This window comes from Chiloscyllium plagiosum, unplaced genomic scaffold (genome assembly GCF_037043375.1).
Source record: "Chiloscyllium plagiosum isolate Xiang-an unplaced genomic scaffold, Cpla_swu_hap1 HiC_scaffold_17, whole genome shotgun sequence".
In the NCBI taxonomy this organism is placed as follows: Eukaryota; Metazoa; Chordata; class Chondrichthyes; order Orectolobiformes; family Hemiscylliidae; genus Chiloscyllium; species Chiloscyllium plagiosum.
Genome location: NW_028270155.1, coordinates 13,638,280 through 13,654,489, shown reverse-complemented (window position 1 = coordinate 13,654,489; position 16,210 = coordinate 13,638,280). Strand labels below are relative to the sequence as shown.

Sequence of the window (16,210 nt, the reverse complement as noted above, 5' to 3'; positions counted from 1 at the left end):
TTTCATAGATTCACAACCTAATCCTGGAAATAAATTCTCACGTCCATTTAATTATGAACTGTGTTCTCTAACTCTTGCCTCCCCTGCTAGAGGAAACATCCTTCCAGCACACATTCTGTAAAATTTCTCTCAAGATCTTTTGTGTCTCAATAAATCACCTCTCATTCTTCTAAACTCCAAACTGTCCAACCCTCATCTCAGGGATCAGTTGACTGAAATGTCTCTGAACTATTTATAATGCAATTATATCCTTGGGAGACTAAAACAGTAAATAATACTCTTGGTCTCACCAGTGACATATACATCTGTACACCTTGCAATAAACAACATTCTATTTTCCTTCTTAATCATATGCTGAACCTGCATACTAACGTCTTGTGATTCATGTATCTGGATCTCTCCATATCCATGTGATGTGCAATCTTTCTTGACTTGAATAGTATATTTTTATTCTTCTTCTTGTTAAAAAGTGGGCAAGTTCACATCTTCCTACATTATACTCCATCTGTCAATCTTCTTTACCCAATCACTTTTATAGATCCCTTGTGTGTTCTTCACAACCTACTTTCCTATGCATCTTTGTGGATCATCTGCAACTTGAGAAACTGTACATTCAGTCCCTTCATCCATTTGGATGTGAACATTGGAGATATGGTTAGTAAGTTTGCAGATAACACCACAATTGGAGGTATCACGGACAGTGAAGGTTACTTCAGAGTACAATGGGATCTTGATCAGATGGGCCAATGGGCTGATAAGCGGCAGGTGGAGTTAACTTAGATAAATGTGAGGTGCTGCATTTTGGAAAGGCAAATCAGGGCAGGACTTATACACTTGATGGTAAAGTCCTTGGGACTGTTGCTAAACAAAGAGACCTTGGAGTGCAAGTTCATAGTTCCTTGAGTCACAGGTAGATAGGATAGTGAAGGCGGCATTTGGTATGCTTGCTTTTATTGGTCAGAGCATTGAGTACAGGAGTTGGGATGTCATGCTGTGGCTGTATAGGTCATTGGTTAGGCCACTTTTGGAATACTGTGTGCAATTCTGGTCTCCCTTGCATTGGAAGGAGTTTGAGAAACTTGAAAGGGTTCATAAAAGATTTACAAGGATGTTGCCAGAGTTGGAGGGTTTGAGCTATAAGGAGAGGCTGAATAGGCAGAGGCTGTTTTCCCTGGAGCGTCGGAGGCTGAGGGGTGACCTTATAGAGGTTTAAAAAATCATGAGGGGCACAGAAAGGGTGAATAACCAAGGACTTTTCCCAGGGTGAGGGAGTCCAAAACAACAGGTTTAAGGTGAGATGGGAAGAATTTAAAAGTGACATAAGGGACAACTTTTTCACGCAGAGGGTGGTGGGTGAATGGAATGAACTGCCAGAGTAAGTGGTGAAGGCTGGTACAATTCCAGCATTTAAAAGGCATATGGATGGGTATATGAATAGGAAGGGTTCAGAGTGATATGGGCTAAATGCTGGCCAATGGGACTGGATTTATCTAGGATATTTGATTGGCATGGACGAGTTAGACTGAAGGGTCTGTTTCCGTGCCGTATAACTCCAAGTCATCAACACACACTTCTACCTTCTCTGAACCTGAGGTTATCTCAAACTGTGCTTTGTGTCCCTGTTCATGCCAGGACCCAGCCACCCAACTGGCTAACCTACATTGTCCCATGGTCAAGCAACACTTTGATGTTAAAATGCTCACTGCTTACAAATATTTCGACTCTCTCTCCAGATCTCTGTAACCTCTTCCAGCCCCATTCAGAGACATCACTCTCATCTAGTTCCTGCTCTCGTGTACCTCTAGCTGTAACAGATCCACTATTAGCAGCCACACCTTCACCTACATCAGCACAAGCTCTCGAAATCCCTCCTTAGGCCTCTCCCACTGCCATTAATACCATGAAAACTCTCTTACACCAAGCTTTTGGGTCATCTGCCCCAACATTTCCATTTGTGGTTCAATGTCTAATTGTACTCCTATAACCTTAGGAGAATTTATTACCTTCATGGTGTGATACGAACATCCACACGGTTGGAATTGATTAAAGTTCAGAACCTGGGGCAAGGCATTGAGAAAATTCTGAGTAATCACGAGGAATAGGAAATTAAGTAAATCATTCTTTATTTTCCGTAATTTTCTTCTCTCACTCTTCACTGACCTCTGTATAAACAATATATTTATATAAGGTGTACAACTTACATTTCCATACATTCATTAGCACTAAAGCAGAGCTGAATTAGAGAGCTGGTGTTCATTTGATGTTTCATCATGGCTTCAGAAAATCCAATGAACTACTTTGAAGCAATAGTGTCATTAAAAACAGATTATTAACACACAGCTAGATCCTACAATTAAGGGAAGTGATCACTTGACCTCTTACACCTGAGAAGACTGTTGGATCTAAGGTGCCAAACTTTAGGTTTCTGGGCACTTTTACTTTTACATGTTTCTATGCCCATGCCAACAGCATGTTTTATTTATAGGAAAAAGAAAATTCAGCAGAAATTTAAAACAAATTCAGGAAATTGGCATTAAAAGGAGGAGAAGGCTTGTAAAGGACATTTTGGGAAATGTAGGGAGTGGAGTGTGGGGTCAGGGAGGACTTGTGACTAGATAATGGAACGGTCAAAAAATCAGAACAACATAATATGAGCTTGGAATATGTTTGCGATTTTTGAGAAGATTTGTAGCTCAGGTTGAGGTTCAGATTGTAAGTTTGCTCACTGAGCTGGTAGGTTTTTTCTCAGACGTTTCATCAGCACGTTAGATAACATCATCAGTGAGCCTCCTGTGAAGCGCTATTTGCGTGTCTTGGTCTGTTAAGGTGAGTGATATCATTTCCAGTCCATTTTTCTCAGAGGTTGGTAAATGGGGTCTGAATCAACGTGTTTATTGATGGAATCAAATCAGAACTCCGTCAATGAACACATCGATTTGGATGCTACTTATCAACCTCTGAGAAAATGAACTGGAAATGATATCACCCATAGATCAAGACACACAAACAGAAAGACGGACAGAACACCAGCGCTTCACTGGAGGCACAGTGATGATGTTATCTAGAGTCGAAGAGTGTGGTCCTGGAAAAGCACAGCTGGTCAGGCAACCTCTGAGGAGCAGGAGAATTGACGTTTCAAGCATAAGCCCTTCATCATGAATTCCCAATGAAGAGCTAATGCTCGAAATGTCGATACTCCTGCTCCTTGGATGCTGCCTTTTCCAGCACCGCTCTCTTCAACTCTGATCTCCAGCATCTGCTGTCCCCATTTTCTCCTGATGATGTTACCGAGCATCATTTGAGAACAACCCTACCAGCTCAGTGAGCAAACTTATAACCTTGTAACATGTGTCTGCGTCCAAGTGTGGAGCAGAATAGAAAGACCATCACCAGGTAAATCAACTCACCTATGGCCCAGCTACATCATCAGGGCACATGCAAATGAACCTGAGCACGTAACAAGCCTCAATATTGTACAAAAACAATTTGAGAGTCTATTTCCTGGTGAACAGTTGATTAATAATTGTGAATGCCACAGCTCAGATCAGTAATTGAATGAGGCAGTTAATGTCCAGGACAGGGCTGAGTCACTCGATCCCCCCGTACAAAATTGGGCGGGGAGGAGGGAGGAAGAGTATGAAGCTTCTTCTCCTCTACCTATTTAGTCTTCAGCTGTTCAGAGTTACAGGCAATTGTCCTCAAGTTATGGACTCTCAACATTCAGACAATTCGCTGAGAGACTCCCAAACTAATCTTGATTGTTAAAAGCCAGTAGGGGGTTGTCCATTAACCAATGTTAAATTTAATCTCAACAATAGAGTATGCAACTCATTGCAGAATCTGTCTACCTCTCCCTCACTGAATTGCAATTACAGAAACAGCTTTGTGGTAGAAATGGTACTTGGCCTTTCAGCCAAAACACACTGTATTGTTAATTTATAAACTTTCCTAAAGTAGAGATTATATGGCAACATAATCTGGATAAGCAAATCTTGTTCAACTGTTTAGCAATATCAGCCTCTAGAGTTTGGGTACCAGCATTGCACTAGATATTCCCTTCCTTTCTTGAAGGAAGTAAAATTTTAAATAAACTTCTTATGGAAGACACATGTCCATCTGAGAAGTGATAAGTGATGGCTGTTTGGTAATATTGGTAGGCTATTAATCCAGAGACCAGATAATGTCCTGGTGACCCAGGTTCAAATCCACCATGGCAGACAGTAGAATTTGAATTTAATTTTAAAATCTTTATACTTAAAGAGTCTAATGATGAACGTGAAACCATTGTTGATTGTCAGGAAAATCCCATCTGGTTCACTATCCTTCTTTAGGGAAAGAAACTACCATCTTTACCTAGTCTGACCTACATTTGACTGTCGATCTACAGCAATGTGGTTGACTCTTAATTGTCCTTTGGGCAGTTAGAGGTGAGCAATAAATGCTGACCTAACTAGCGATGCCTTCATCCTGTGAATGGCTCCACCATCACACAAAGATATGAATGGAAAACAAACACACAGGTTTAAACCACAGACCCAGAATGAGGTCTGTTTCTTGCTAACTAATAAAGTTTGCTTTAGCATGAAAATCAAGCATGTCTGATTTTTCATGTGTTGAACTGTAACCAGACATTGCAAAGTCTCAAGAACTCAGGCTGGGAGATGCTGTTCCATTGATGAGGTCTGAAACTCATATCTCACGAAGGTGAATGTTAAATGATTGAGCAGCTTTGGCCTATACTCGTTGGAATTAAGAAAGATCTAATTGAGGTACACAAGATGCTACAGACAGGGAATTGAATAAGTATATGAAGAGTGGATATTTCCCCTTCTGGGCCAACCCAGAACCGGCGGGGGGGGTGGGCATGGCAGATTCAAAACAGAGCTGAGCAATTACTTCCAAAGGAACGTAAACCTGTGGAATTCACAACCCCAGAGTGTGGTGGACACTGGGGCATTGAATACATTCGAGGAGCAAGAAGACATTTTAAAATTACTAATGGATTAAAGGATCACAGGAAACAGGAAGGAAAGTGGAGTTAAGGTCGAGCTGAGATCAGCCATGATCATATTAAATGGCAAAGCAAGTTTGCGAAGCTGAATTACCCACTCTCTCTTCATTGGTTTCAGTGACCCTTCCTTACCATATCCGAAACGTTAACTGATTTCTCTCCACAGATGCTGCCAGTCCAGCTGAGCTTTTCCAGCAATTTCTGTTTTTGTTTCTGCATTTAGATGTTGCATTGCTATGGATGAGTTCCCTGTTCCGGCTAGAGGTGGAGTTACCTAAGAACGCAGCCAAGAAATAAAGGTGGCTAGGATACCTTAGTTCAGACAGCATCTAATTACTAAACTTAGTGATCATGGGCTAAGCCCCACTCTCTGCAACTGGATCCTCCGTTTCTTGACCCACAGGCCACAATCAGTGAAGACTGGGGACAATGTTTCATCCTCACTAACACTCAACACTGGAGCCCCCCAGGGGTGCATACTCAGCCCCCTACTGTACTCACTGTATACTCATGACTGCGTCACTAAATACCAGACTAATGGTTCGCTGATGACACCACCGTAGTCGGTCGAATCTCAGATGGCCACGAAACAGACTGACGGGAGGCTGAAGACCTGAGAAAATGGTGCACTAAAAACTACCTAGCTCTCAAAGCCGGCAAAACCAAGGAACTCATTATTGACTTTTGGCGGGATGTTACTCATGCCCCCACCACACATTAACGGCACAAAGGTGGAACGAGTGGAGAGTGTCAAGCTCCTGGGAGTGGTCATGCACAAGTTTTCTTGGACTTTTCATGTGAACGTACTGGTTACAAAGGCCCAACAATGTCTCTTCTTCCTCAGACAGCTGAGGAAATTTGGCATGACAGTGAATACCCTTGCCAACTTTTATAGGTGCGCCATCGAGAGCATTCTGTCTGGATGTATCACTACCTGGTATGGCAACTGTACCACTCAAGATCGGAGACAGTTCCAGAGAGTGATGAACTCGGCCCAGACAATCACAAAGGCCAACCTCCCATCTATTGGATCCATCTTCCAGGCCCGCTGTCAAGGAAAGGCCGCCGGCATTCTTAAAGATCCATCCCACCCTGGCAATGTTTTTCTCCAACCTCTACCCTCGGGGAGAAGGTACAGAAGCCTGAACACACGCACCAGCCAGTTTTGTAAGTTTCTACCCTACTGTTAGAATACTGAATGGACTCTGAAACTCTTAACATTTGCCTGTAACTGTGTTTTTGTTTTTGCTGCTGTTTACCTATTATTTTATTATCTACGCTACTTAACTCTGCGATCTGCCTGTATTGCTCGCAAGACAAAGCATTTCACTGTGCCTTGGTACACGTGACAATAAATTCAATTCAATTCAAGGGATTGTATAAAAACATATGTCTGGAACATACACTAATTCCTTCAATTGAGGAACAGGTGGACAGCACATTCAGCACCCTGCTCTTTGGAGGATTTGGCTGCTGCAGAAGGGCTGCTGCATTTACCTCCAGCTTTCAAAGCAGAAAGCTTTTCTCATGATGCAATATTGTTGACTTTAAAATCACCCTAGTATCCTGAATCATTTGCAGTATGCATAAATTCCTATCCTAAACAGAAACAGGAGTCATATACTGACACAGCACTGCCATTTAACAGATTGATTATTAACGCTTGCACCAAATTAAAGATTGCTGTAGCTTAGTGAGTTTTGAGAAGATTTGTAGCTCAGGTTGAGGTTCTGGATGTAGGTTTGCTGGAAGGTTCAGCATATGCCTTTCTGGCATAAAATTCACTAAAGAGGAGGAAAACAACAACAAACTGCCATTCCTAGATGTCACAGTAGAGCAAACAGCCAATGGGCAACTTCAAATCAGCGTCTACAGGAAAACACCACATACGGACCAAATATTGAACTACAGAAGCAATCACCCCAACATCCACAAATGAAGCTGCATCAGAACATTATTTCAACAAGCCAATACACACTGCAGCACAGAGGAATTACGCAGAGCAGAGGAAAACCATCTATACCGTGTCTTCAAAAGGAATGGGTACCCAATGAACACAGTCCGCGACTTCTCAGCAACAAACCCCAACAAGCAGACAAAACGTGTCCAGAAACCCTAGTCACTCTCCCCTACATCAAAGAAATCTCAGAAATGACTGCCAGACTACTCAGACCCCTTGACGTCATGGTATTCCACAAACCCACCAACACACTAAAACAGCAGCTAATGGACTTGAAAGACCCTATACAGACAAGCAAAACTAATGTCATTTACAAAATACTGTGCAACTGTAACAATGTTTGTCTACATTGGACAAATAGGCAGAAAACTAGCCACCAGGATATCTGAACACCAACTAGCCACAAAAAGACATGACCCACTCTCACTAGTATTCTTACATACAGATAAGGAAGGACACCACTTCAACTGGGACAACACATCCATCTTAGGACAAGTCAAATAGAGACACGCACAAGAATTCCTAGAAGCATGGCATTCCAACTGGAACTCTATCAACAAACACAGAGTTAGACCCCATCTACCACCCCTTGAGAAAAGAACAGGAAATGACATCACCACAGGAAATAACATCAATCCAAAGAAACCCAAACATATAAATAGAAAGCAGGAATTATGTACAGTGCTTCACTTGGAGGCCCACTGAAGATGTTACCTAGTAGAGTGACGAAACGTCTGGAAATGTACTTAAGCTCAGCAAGCAAATCTACATCCATTGCTGCAGCTATCTAGAAAAATGACCCAGGTCTAGACAATTCAGGAGTTAACATGGTTTCTAACTTTATCGTATCCAGCAGACCCTGAATGCTATTGAGTCCATGAGATCAGATCTGTGGTGCTTTTCTTTCACAGTAGGTTCATGGTGGCAAGGTCAGAATTTGATATCCATCCCTAAGTACACTCAAACTGAGTAGCTTGCTAAGCCGTTTCAGAACAGTGGAGTCACATGTAGGTCAGACTGTGAGAGTGTGGCAAGTTTCCATCCACAACAGAGCATCAGTGAAGGGGATGAGTTTTCACAACAACTGGTGACATTACAGAGACCAGCTTTCAATTCCTTTGGCTGGCGTGTCGGGATTTGAACCCATGTCCTCAGCATAAATCTGTGTCTCTGCAAAGTTTGGCCAATGACAGTACAGATACGCCGTCACCTCCTGAACAGTAATGGAGGCTGCAGAAATCACTCGTGACCACATATAAGGGGCTTTCCCATCCTCTGCCAGTGTTAGAGGGATGGCTAGCAGCAGAACGAGGGACATTTCCCTATAATACCACCTTCCCAGTGAAAACATTGAAGTCTGCAGCCTGTGTTCCCTTATTCTCTTTGGGGTTGCGCTGCCTGTGGACAGCAGCGATTGACCAATAGGCTGGTCATTGTGCTGACAGCAATCGTCATGCACGCAGCATCAGGATGGCTGCACACAAGCAGCTTACAAGGTACACTGGTCACTGCCCGATACAGCACCAAGACAACCCACTGAAACAGAAGTCAACCAGTGACAGCAACTCCGGATTTGGCAGATGTGCAATTGCCACCAGCAGGTCCAATAGATTTTTTTTTTACTATTCACAGGGCCTGGTGTCACTGGCTGGGCTAACATTTATTGTCCATCCCTAATTGCCCAGAGGGCAGTTAAGAATCAACCACATCATTGTGGGTCTGGAGTCACATGTAGACCAGAACAGGTAATGAAGGCAGTTTCCTTCCCTAGTGGATATTAGTGACCCAGATGGGGTATTCTGAAATTGTCAGCATTTCACAGTCATCATTAGGGTTCAGAATTCCAGACTTCTATTGAATTCAAGTTCCATCATCTGCCGTGGTGTGATTTCAACTCAGGAAACTGAGAAGCTGGGGTGAGCTTCGAGGTGAGCGTGGAAGCCAGGCTGTCTGCTTTACTGGGGGCACAGTGTGGAAGAGGAACAAGCAGAACAAGGGAAGGAGTCAGCAGCACTGGCTCCTGTTAATGGCATGAACAGCCTGGTCTGTGGAATATTTAATTCAATGACACTCAGCAGCAGCTTCATTTGTGCCTTTTCCAAAGTGAGCTGCATCCACTTTATTTCAGTCAGTTCTTTAAAAGGTAACCTCACCCGGTCTTTTCCCTTCTCAAAAACCAACCCACCTGCTGGAGATTGCCAACAATTTCTCACGCTCTTAACTTGAAATCTTTTATAGTCAGCTCAAAGATCATGACTCATTCACCATTCACCACAAAGACTTCATTCTCTCTTACAATACTTTGCTTTTAAAAGGTTGCTTTAATACATCTGGAATTATTTAATATAAAAATCCTGAGGGCCTCTTGAACAGCATTCAAGATCAAGGACAGGAAGAGTCGATGGGTTGAGGTATTCCTGGGATATTCCGCAGCTCGGGAGATTCCCCAGCATGAGGGCTCCTCCTTGTCCCTATTGTGCGTTTGGTGCATAATCTGAGTGTTTGCTAATCCATAATCTGCTCCATTCTACCGACAATCCCCGCCTTCATCACATACCTTTGGAACGGCAGTGAATATCCTCAGGCCGTGCATGGCCTGGATTTCATCTTTTAATGCCTGTTTTTAAGTAAAAAGGAGAAAAGGGGAACTTGCAGTTATAAAGCATCTTCCACAGCCTTGAGATACCCCAAAACATTTTACAGCCAACAAAGCACATTTGACATGTAGTCACAAAGGAAAACATGATAGCAAACTTGAACATAATGAGGCTGGACAAAACAGCAACTTGATAACTAACAAATGATCTGTCTTTGTGGTGCTGGGAGGTAGCTACTGTCCAAGATGCCAAAATTGTCTTCACAATAGTTGGACACAGGATCCTGAGGTACTAACAGGAGTTGGTTGGCCCTCTGCTTAATATCTCAGCATTTCTGACAGTGTAGATCTCATCTACTGCACTGGGAGGGTCAACCCAGAGTATATGAAGAAGTCTTGAAATTGGACCAATTACTTTCCAACTCAGAGGTAAGTGTGCTATTGACTGAGCCCAGTTGATACTTTAAAGGCAGTGTCAGTGTCATGGAAAAAAACTTGGCTTTATCTAAAGCAGGACATCCTTTTCATCCATTCCTCAATCAGAGGGGACAGAATGGGTGGGATTCTCCAATCCAGGCACAGACCGATACTGTCCAAAGCTCTGCAGTAATGCATATCCAGTCTCAATGTCAAAGCAGTGTTTGCCTCCCGTAGTGTGACATTAGTAATGTATAGAACAGTGTCAATTGTGATCAGTGGAGAGAGGAACCCTGCAGCCTGGGACTGTCTGCATCCAGATCCCATGAAGGCAGCAGCACAGAGTCAGGATTTCATTGTAGCTTGTACTGAACAAAGACTCCAGAATGTACATATCTGCAATGTGCTTAGATGGACAGATGGATAATTTCATTTAAAAAATCAGGCAGGGAGTTGGGACAGCCCTGACAAGAAGGGGTGACATAGGAGTAGCTGTGTGAAAGAATCCTGGCTCAGAGAATCAGTCAAATCAGTATGCTGGGAGATTAGGAATAGCAACGTTCACAACACAATTGATGGTAAGGATAAATATTTGGCAGGAGACGAGTTAACTCCCCATCTCTTCCTCAAAACAATGCCGTGGGATTTCGAACACTCACTTAGGAAAGTAGACAGTGTGTCAATTCAACCTCTCATCTGAAAGACTGTGTGTGAGACAGTGCACAACACCCTCAGAACTGCACTGGAGTGTCAGCCTGGATAATGTGCTGTTAAGCATCTGGAGGGAGATTTGAGCACGAGTTCCTGATTCAGAGAAAATACTTTCTCACTGGCATCACTAAGAAATAATATCTCAAGTTTTTACTGACATTGTGCACCACGGAACATCGACTAGATCAATAACTGTGTTCTAATGACAATTTCACATATTCTTCAGCCATTTCACAGAATCCCAGAACCGTCATGATGCAAAAGGGGGCCATAAGGACTTAGTGCCATTCTCCTGACTTCTCCCTAGATTTTTTCACATTCTTTCTGTACACATCATCTAACACCCTCTTGAATCTCTCAGTTTACTGTACGTCCATACTTCCACTGTCAGTAAATTCCAGACCCAATAAAGCATTGCTTCATATCTCAGTTGCTATGTTTGCAAACCACTTTTAGTCTCAGTCCTCATGTTTTAGGAGCAGGATTAGTTCCTCCCTATTTACACTATCCAGATCTCTTAGCATTTCTCAAACGAGCCAACCTCTCAGCCAACTTCCCCTTTAAGGAGGACAGTCCTAGCATCTCTAATCCCTTCAATAACTGAAATTTCTCATCCTTGGAAACACTTGTGCAAATCTTTCACCAATGAGTTCAGATCCTTCCCACAATGTGGCGCCCAGAACTGTACTCAATACACTAGCTGAGGTCTAATAAGTGTTAGTTCAGTTCAGCATTATCTCCTTGCTCTTGTGCTCTATGCTTCTAAGAATAAAGCTCAAGATACCATATGTTTTCCTCACTGTTCTCTCCACTGGTCCTGCCACCTTCAGTGATCTGCACATATATACTTCCAGGTCCCTCTGCTCCTGCAACCCCCTTAAGGTTGGTCCACTGTTTTATATTGGCTGACTATCAAAATGCTTCAGCGATTCTACAATAGAACACCCCTTAGATGGGCTGATCAGTGCCCCTCATGTCAAGGTGGGCTGCCTCCAGTGAACACAAGGATGTGGGGTGGGAGAAAGAGGGCTGTTGTAGGACAGAAGAGGAGCGAAAGTGAAAAACCTTTTGCCACTCAGATGCTAACAATAAAAAAATCAGTTAGCAGCACTACAGTGGTACTCTGCACTATGTAGAAATTATGCCAAAACAAGTGTTGATAAAAAAATGGTTTTACATGCATTTGGAAATTATCATGTCTTGTGAGGGGAGGGGAGTTTGCCTCTGGATTTAGGTTAAGTGGGAAATTAATGTGGTTTAATGCTAAGCTAGACGCCTCTTGCCTCTGCTCCATTTAGCAAAGACGACAAAGCTGCCAGTACCTGATTAATCATCTGGTGTTGCTGGACAACACGTTTTCCTTTAAATTCCACTGATTCAACGTGCACTTCATACATGGCCCCACAACCTCCTGTGCGACAGAAAAAATCATATTTAGTGGCATGTAGATCACCACAACAGGCTTAATTAAAAGAACTAAATAATTTTTTTAGGCATGGCCTCATCACTCAGTACACGTGGAGTTACATAAGTAAGAATGTGACTGTGGGTGCCTTCATTCCTACACTTATTCAAAAGCCTGTACATCGTAAACATTTTAAAAAACTGGCAAATTCAGCAGTTACTGCCCATCCCTCACTATTCTTCTGATGCAAAGGCATTCTCACAGACCTTTGAGACGGAGGTTTGAGATTCTGACCCTGTGACATATTTCCAAGTCAGGAAGGTGTGCAAGATCAGGAATTGTTGTGCCTACTCTGCCCTAGTTCCTACTGATGGGAGAGGTCATGAGTCCATAACATACAAGTTGATTAGTACAACAAATTGCTTGGCTTATGTCCAGAATTAAACATTTTACACGGACAGAATGTGGTGCCACCAACATCAGCCATGTCTTGGAACAGCAAACTGTCTGGACACCGTGATTTAAAGGAATACAAATACATGGATGAGGGGGAGAGCAAGGCCTACAAATTCTCCAGAGGCACCCAAAGTCCTTTACCAGTTTTTTTTTAATGCAGGAAGAGTCCTGTCAATTCAAACTACAAAGTTACAGGTGAATAGCTCTGATCTGTAATAATGTCCTTAGAAATGCAGTAGTTATTGGTATATCTTAGAGTCCAGATCCATAAAGCTGCAACTACCACCCAGGTGGGAATTCATACAGATAGCTTTCTAATGCTGAACCCCTGAAAATCAGTTAAATCCCTTTGCTTCTCAGCCAGTTAATTCTTGCTATTGGTAAAAATGTTGCAAGTATATATAAAAACCTGAAAGAACTGAGGATGCTGCTTTTGCTGCAAGTATATATACTTGACAAGTACGTCAATGCTGAGGCAGGAGTGACACTGGGAGTAAGTTTTATAGTGGACAGCACAAAGCTGAACCTGATCATACTTTGTAGTAACTCCGTCTTGTCTCAATCTTTCCCTTATTTTAACAATCGTTTCACCTTTTCTTTGCAAATATTGCTCAGTGAATTATAGTAAGAAACAAATGCAAATGACAATCCAGAGTCAATCTTTCCTCTGCATGATCCATTGTAGGCTGTGGTCACGATTATCACTGTTAGACAGTGCCCTAAATACAATTCCTCCCTCAGCTGACACCCTCAACAGTTCTTTTATCTCATACCAATCCCACCACAAAACAAAGAAAAACAATTACAGTCTGTCTGCTGGTCTACCTTATTTATTCAAAGTTTGAATGCAGTCTCATTAGGATTCGAGTGAACAGAAGGCTCTCCAGTGTACCATTTGAGTTGTCTACTGCCCATACACAGACCGGAAGAGCGCTGGGCGAAGACAAGAAAACATAAAAATCCAGTCCAACACCCTCTCCCCTCCGTGCCCTTGTAATTTCTAAACAAGGCAATTGGATTGGCAGCAACTTCTTTGGAAGGTTTTTGCATTTTCCCACAGTGACTGAGGTCAATTCAGCATCACAGCCTGAAGTGGTCTCCTCAACGCCTTTTGCGAAGAGATCAGTTGCAGAGATTGAAGATCAAAACCTTACCACAGTCTTAACCTGCTGGCTTATCCATGGTTGGTGTTAAAGACATTGGCACCAGTCCTTCAAAAGGCCATGTTCAGGGTAAAACTAAAACTGGTCACAAACAGACATCCCAAACCTTGTGCTAAATTTCCCTCTTTCCCTGATGGCCTTTGGAACTTTTCTTCCTAAATCTCAACTTTGTCAAAAGCAATACCAGCCAGTTTTTCCAATCATCTGTTCACTCCCAGAAAGTTAGCACACACTGTGCAAGTCGGTTGTACTTGCCTGATATATCCACAACTTTAATCGCTGAAGCATGCGGAAATTTACTTTTTAAAATGTCTGTAATCCGGACCTCGCCATTGGTCTGTGCTGACAAACTTCTTCTTAGTGTGTTGGAGAGTGCCAGTGACTAAAAGCAAAGGAACAGTAGTTAACAAATTCTGTTCAGAGATGCTAGAGCACTCATTGGTTATTCACTCACCTAGAAACATTAGGAACAAACTTCTCGAGTCTCTCTCACCATTTAACTAGTGGGAGAAAGATCAGTGTTGCCATTTAATTTTCCCATCTTTAGCTTTGCAGTCCTGAATGCCCACATTGACCTCACAGCGCCAGAGACTCAGGTTCGATTCCAGCCTCGGGCGACTGTGTGTGGAGTTTGCACGTTCTCCCCATATCTGCATGAGTGCTCCAGGTGAATTGGCCATGCTAAATTGCCCTATAGCGTTCAGGGATGTGTAGGTTGGGTGCATCAGTTGGGGGAAAGGTAGAGTAATAGTGGAACAGGTTACTCTTCTGCTTGGCTGAAGGGCTTGTTTCTACACTGTAGGGATTCTAATTCAAATAAAAAAGGGTCTAGTGTGAGGGGGATTGGGTAAGGACAAGTTGCTTTAAGTCCTAGAATTGTTGAACTCGATGCTGAGTCCAGAAGACTCTAGAGTTCCCAAGCAGGAAGTGAGGTGCTGTTCTTCCGACTGGAGGTGAGCTTCACTAGAGCACTGCAACAAACCTGGGACAGAGATGTTGGCCAGGAACAAAGTGGTGAGTTGAAGTGGGAAGCCTTGTCACACAACCCATTGTTAGCTAACAAAGAAATCCATCCTGATGATCATCCGTGAACACGTTAGCTCACAAGTTTAAAATCATTTCTCCTTGTTCCGCATTTGCTGACCAGAAGGAAGTTGTTCCCTGTTCAGGTCATCATTTCCTTTAATTATCTTCAGACCCTCATCTGTGGCAGGAGGAGGATAAAAGAAGAGGGAGGAAGTTAGAAATAGAAGGGATGTAAAGGCATGGGGGTGCCAGGGAGAATGGAGGGGGAGTGGTGTGCAACTTGCACAGTAGGAAGAGAATTTTACAACGGGGGCTTTTTCAAAGTGGCAACCCAAACAGGTCAGTGAACAAACGGGTGAGGAATCATAGCATTCAGCGGTAGGACTTGGGCAGCAGGGTTGGGCACATTGAGTTTCTAAAGGATGGAAAACTAGATGCCACCGAGGGAACACAAATGTCAAATTTTCAAGTAAAAATAACGTGAAGGAGCAAAAACCAGGGAAGTGATATAACTCAGAGTGATTACACATTCTAAACTAAAATGTTTAGTTTTAATAAGTGAAGGGGAACAAAAAACTTGTGCAAATTACACAGAGGGCAATTACTTCTCAGTGAAACATATCAGAGTTTTGCACTAAAAACTAAGCACTGCGGATGCTGTAACTCTTTAAAAAAACAGAAATTGTTGGAGAAACTCAGCAGGTGTGGCTGAGAAAGGAGGTTAACATTTCGGGTCCAGTGCCTTGAAGAAAGGTCATTGGTGTAAAACATTGAGATTGCTTTCTCTGCACAGATGCTACCAGACTTAGAGTTTCTCCAGCAATTTCTGTTGACCAGAGGTTTTGTTGTGATAGTGAACAGGAGAGTTTTGTGACCAATGGCTCCCAGTGCTATCCACCTCCCCTCAGTCGGATCCTCTCCTCTCTCAAAAGGGTCATGCACTCAAATAGCACGGGACAGACCCTTCAGCCCAACCAGGAAATGCTGAACATAATCCCAAACTAACCTAGTCCCACTTGCCTCTTCCTGGTTCATATCATAGAAATACTGAAGGTAGGAGTAGGAGGCCATTCGAACATGCTGTCCCATTCATCACAATCATGGCTGATCATCCACCTCAATACTCTAATCCGGCAGTACACCCCATAACCTGTGATCACATTCACCCCAAATGTTGTATCGATCCGTCTCTTCCGTATCGACCCAAATGTCTTTTAAACGTTGTAATTGGACCCACATCTGCCACTTCCTCAGGAAGATCATTCCACACAAGGAGCACCCACTGCATTAAAAAAAATTGCCTCTCCTGTCTTTCATAAATCTCACTCCACTCATCTTCAAAAATGTGCTCGTTAATCCTTAAATTCCCCATTTCAGGGTAAAGGCAATCACCATCAACCAGAGACTTTATCAAGAGGGAGTTAGCACCCTCTCCTCCGCCACACCCACCCCACTCTCTTTACAT

At 42.9% G+C, this 16,210-nt stretch overlaps 1 protein-coding gene across 2 annotated transcripts in view; it reads right to left on the bottom strand.

The window, feature by feature from the left end:
* Positions 1 to 2,106: 2,106 nt before the first annotated feature.
* Positions 2,107 to 16,210, bottom strand: part of hprt1l (hypoxanthine phosphoribosyltransferase 1, like) — an 86,174-nt gene continuing 72,070 nt past the window's right edge. For both annotated transcript variants that reach the window (XM_043706554.2, XM_087995709.1), the window contains 3 exons: positions 13,975 to 14,101; positions 12,018 to 12,106; positions 2,107 to 9,588 (listed from right to left, as the gene is read on the bottom strand). In XM_043706554.2, coding sequence (XP_043562489.2) covers positions 9,499 to 9,588; positions 12,018 to 12,106; positions 13,975 to 14,101 — 306 coding nt within the window. In that variant the 3' untranslated portion in view covers positions 2,107 to 9,498. The remainder of the gene's footprint in view (positions 9,589 to 12,017; positions 12,107 to 13,974; positions 14,102 to 16,210) is intronic.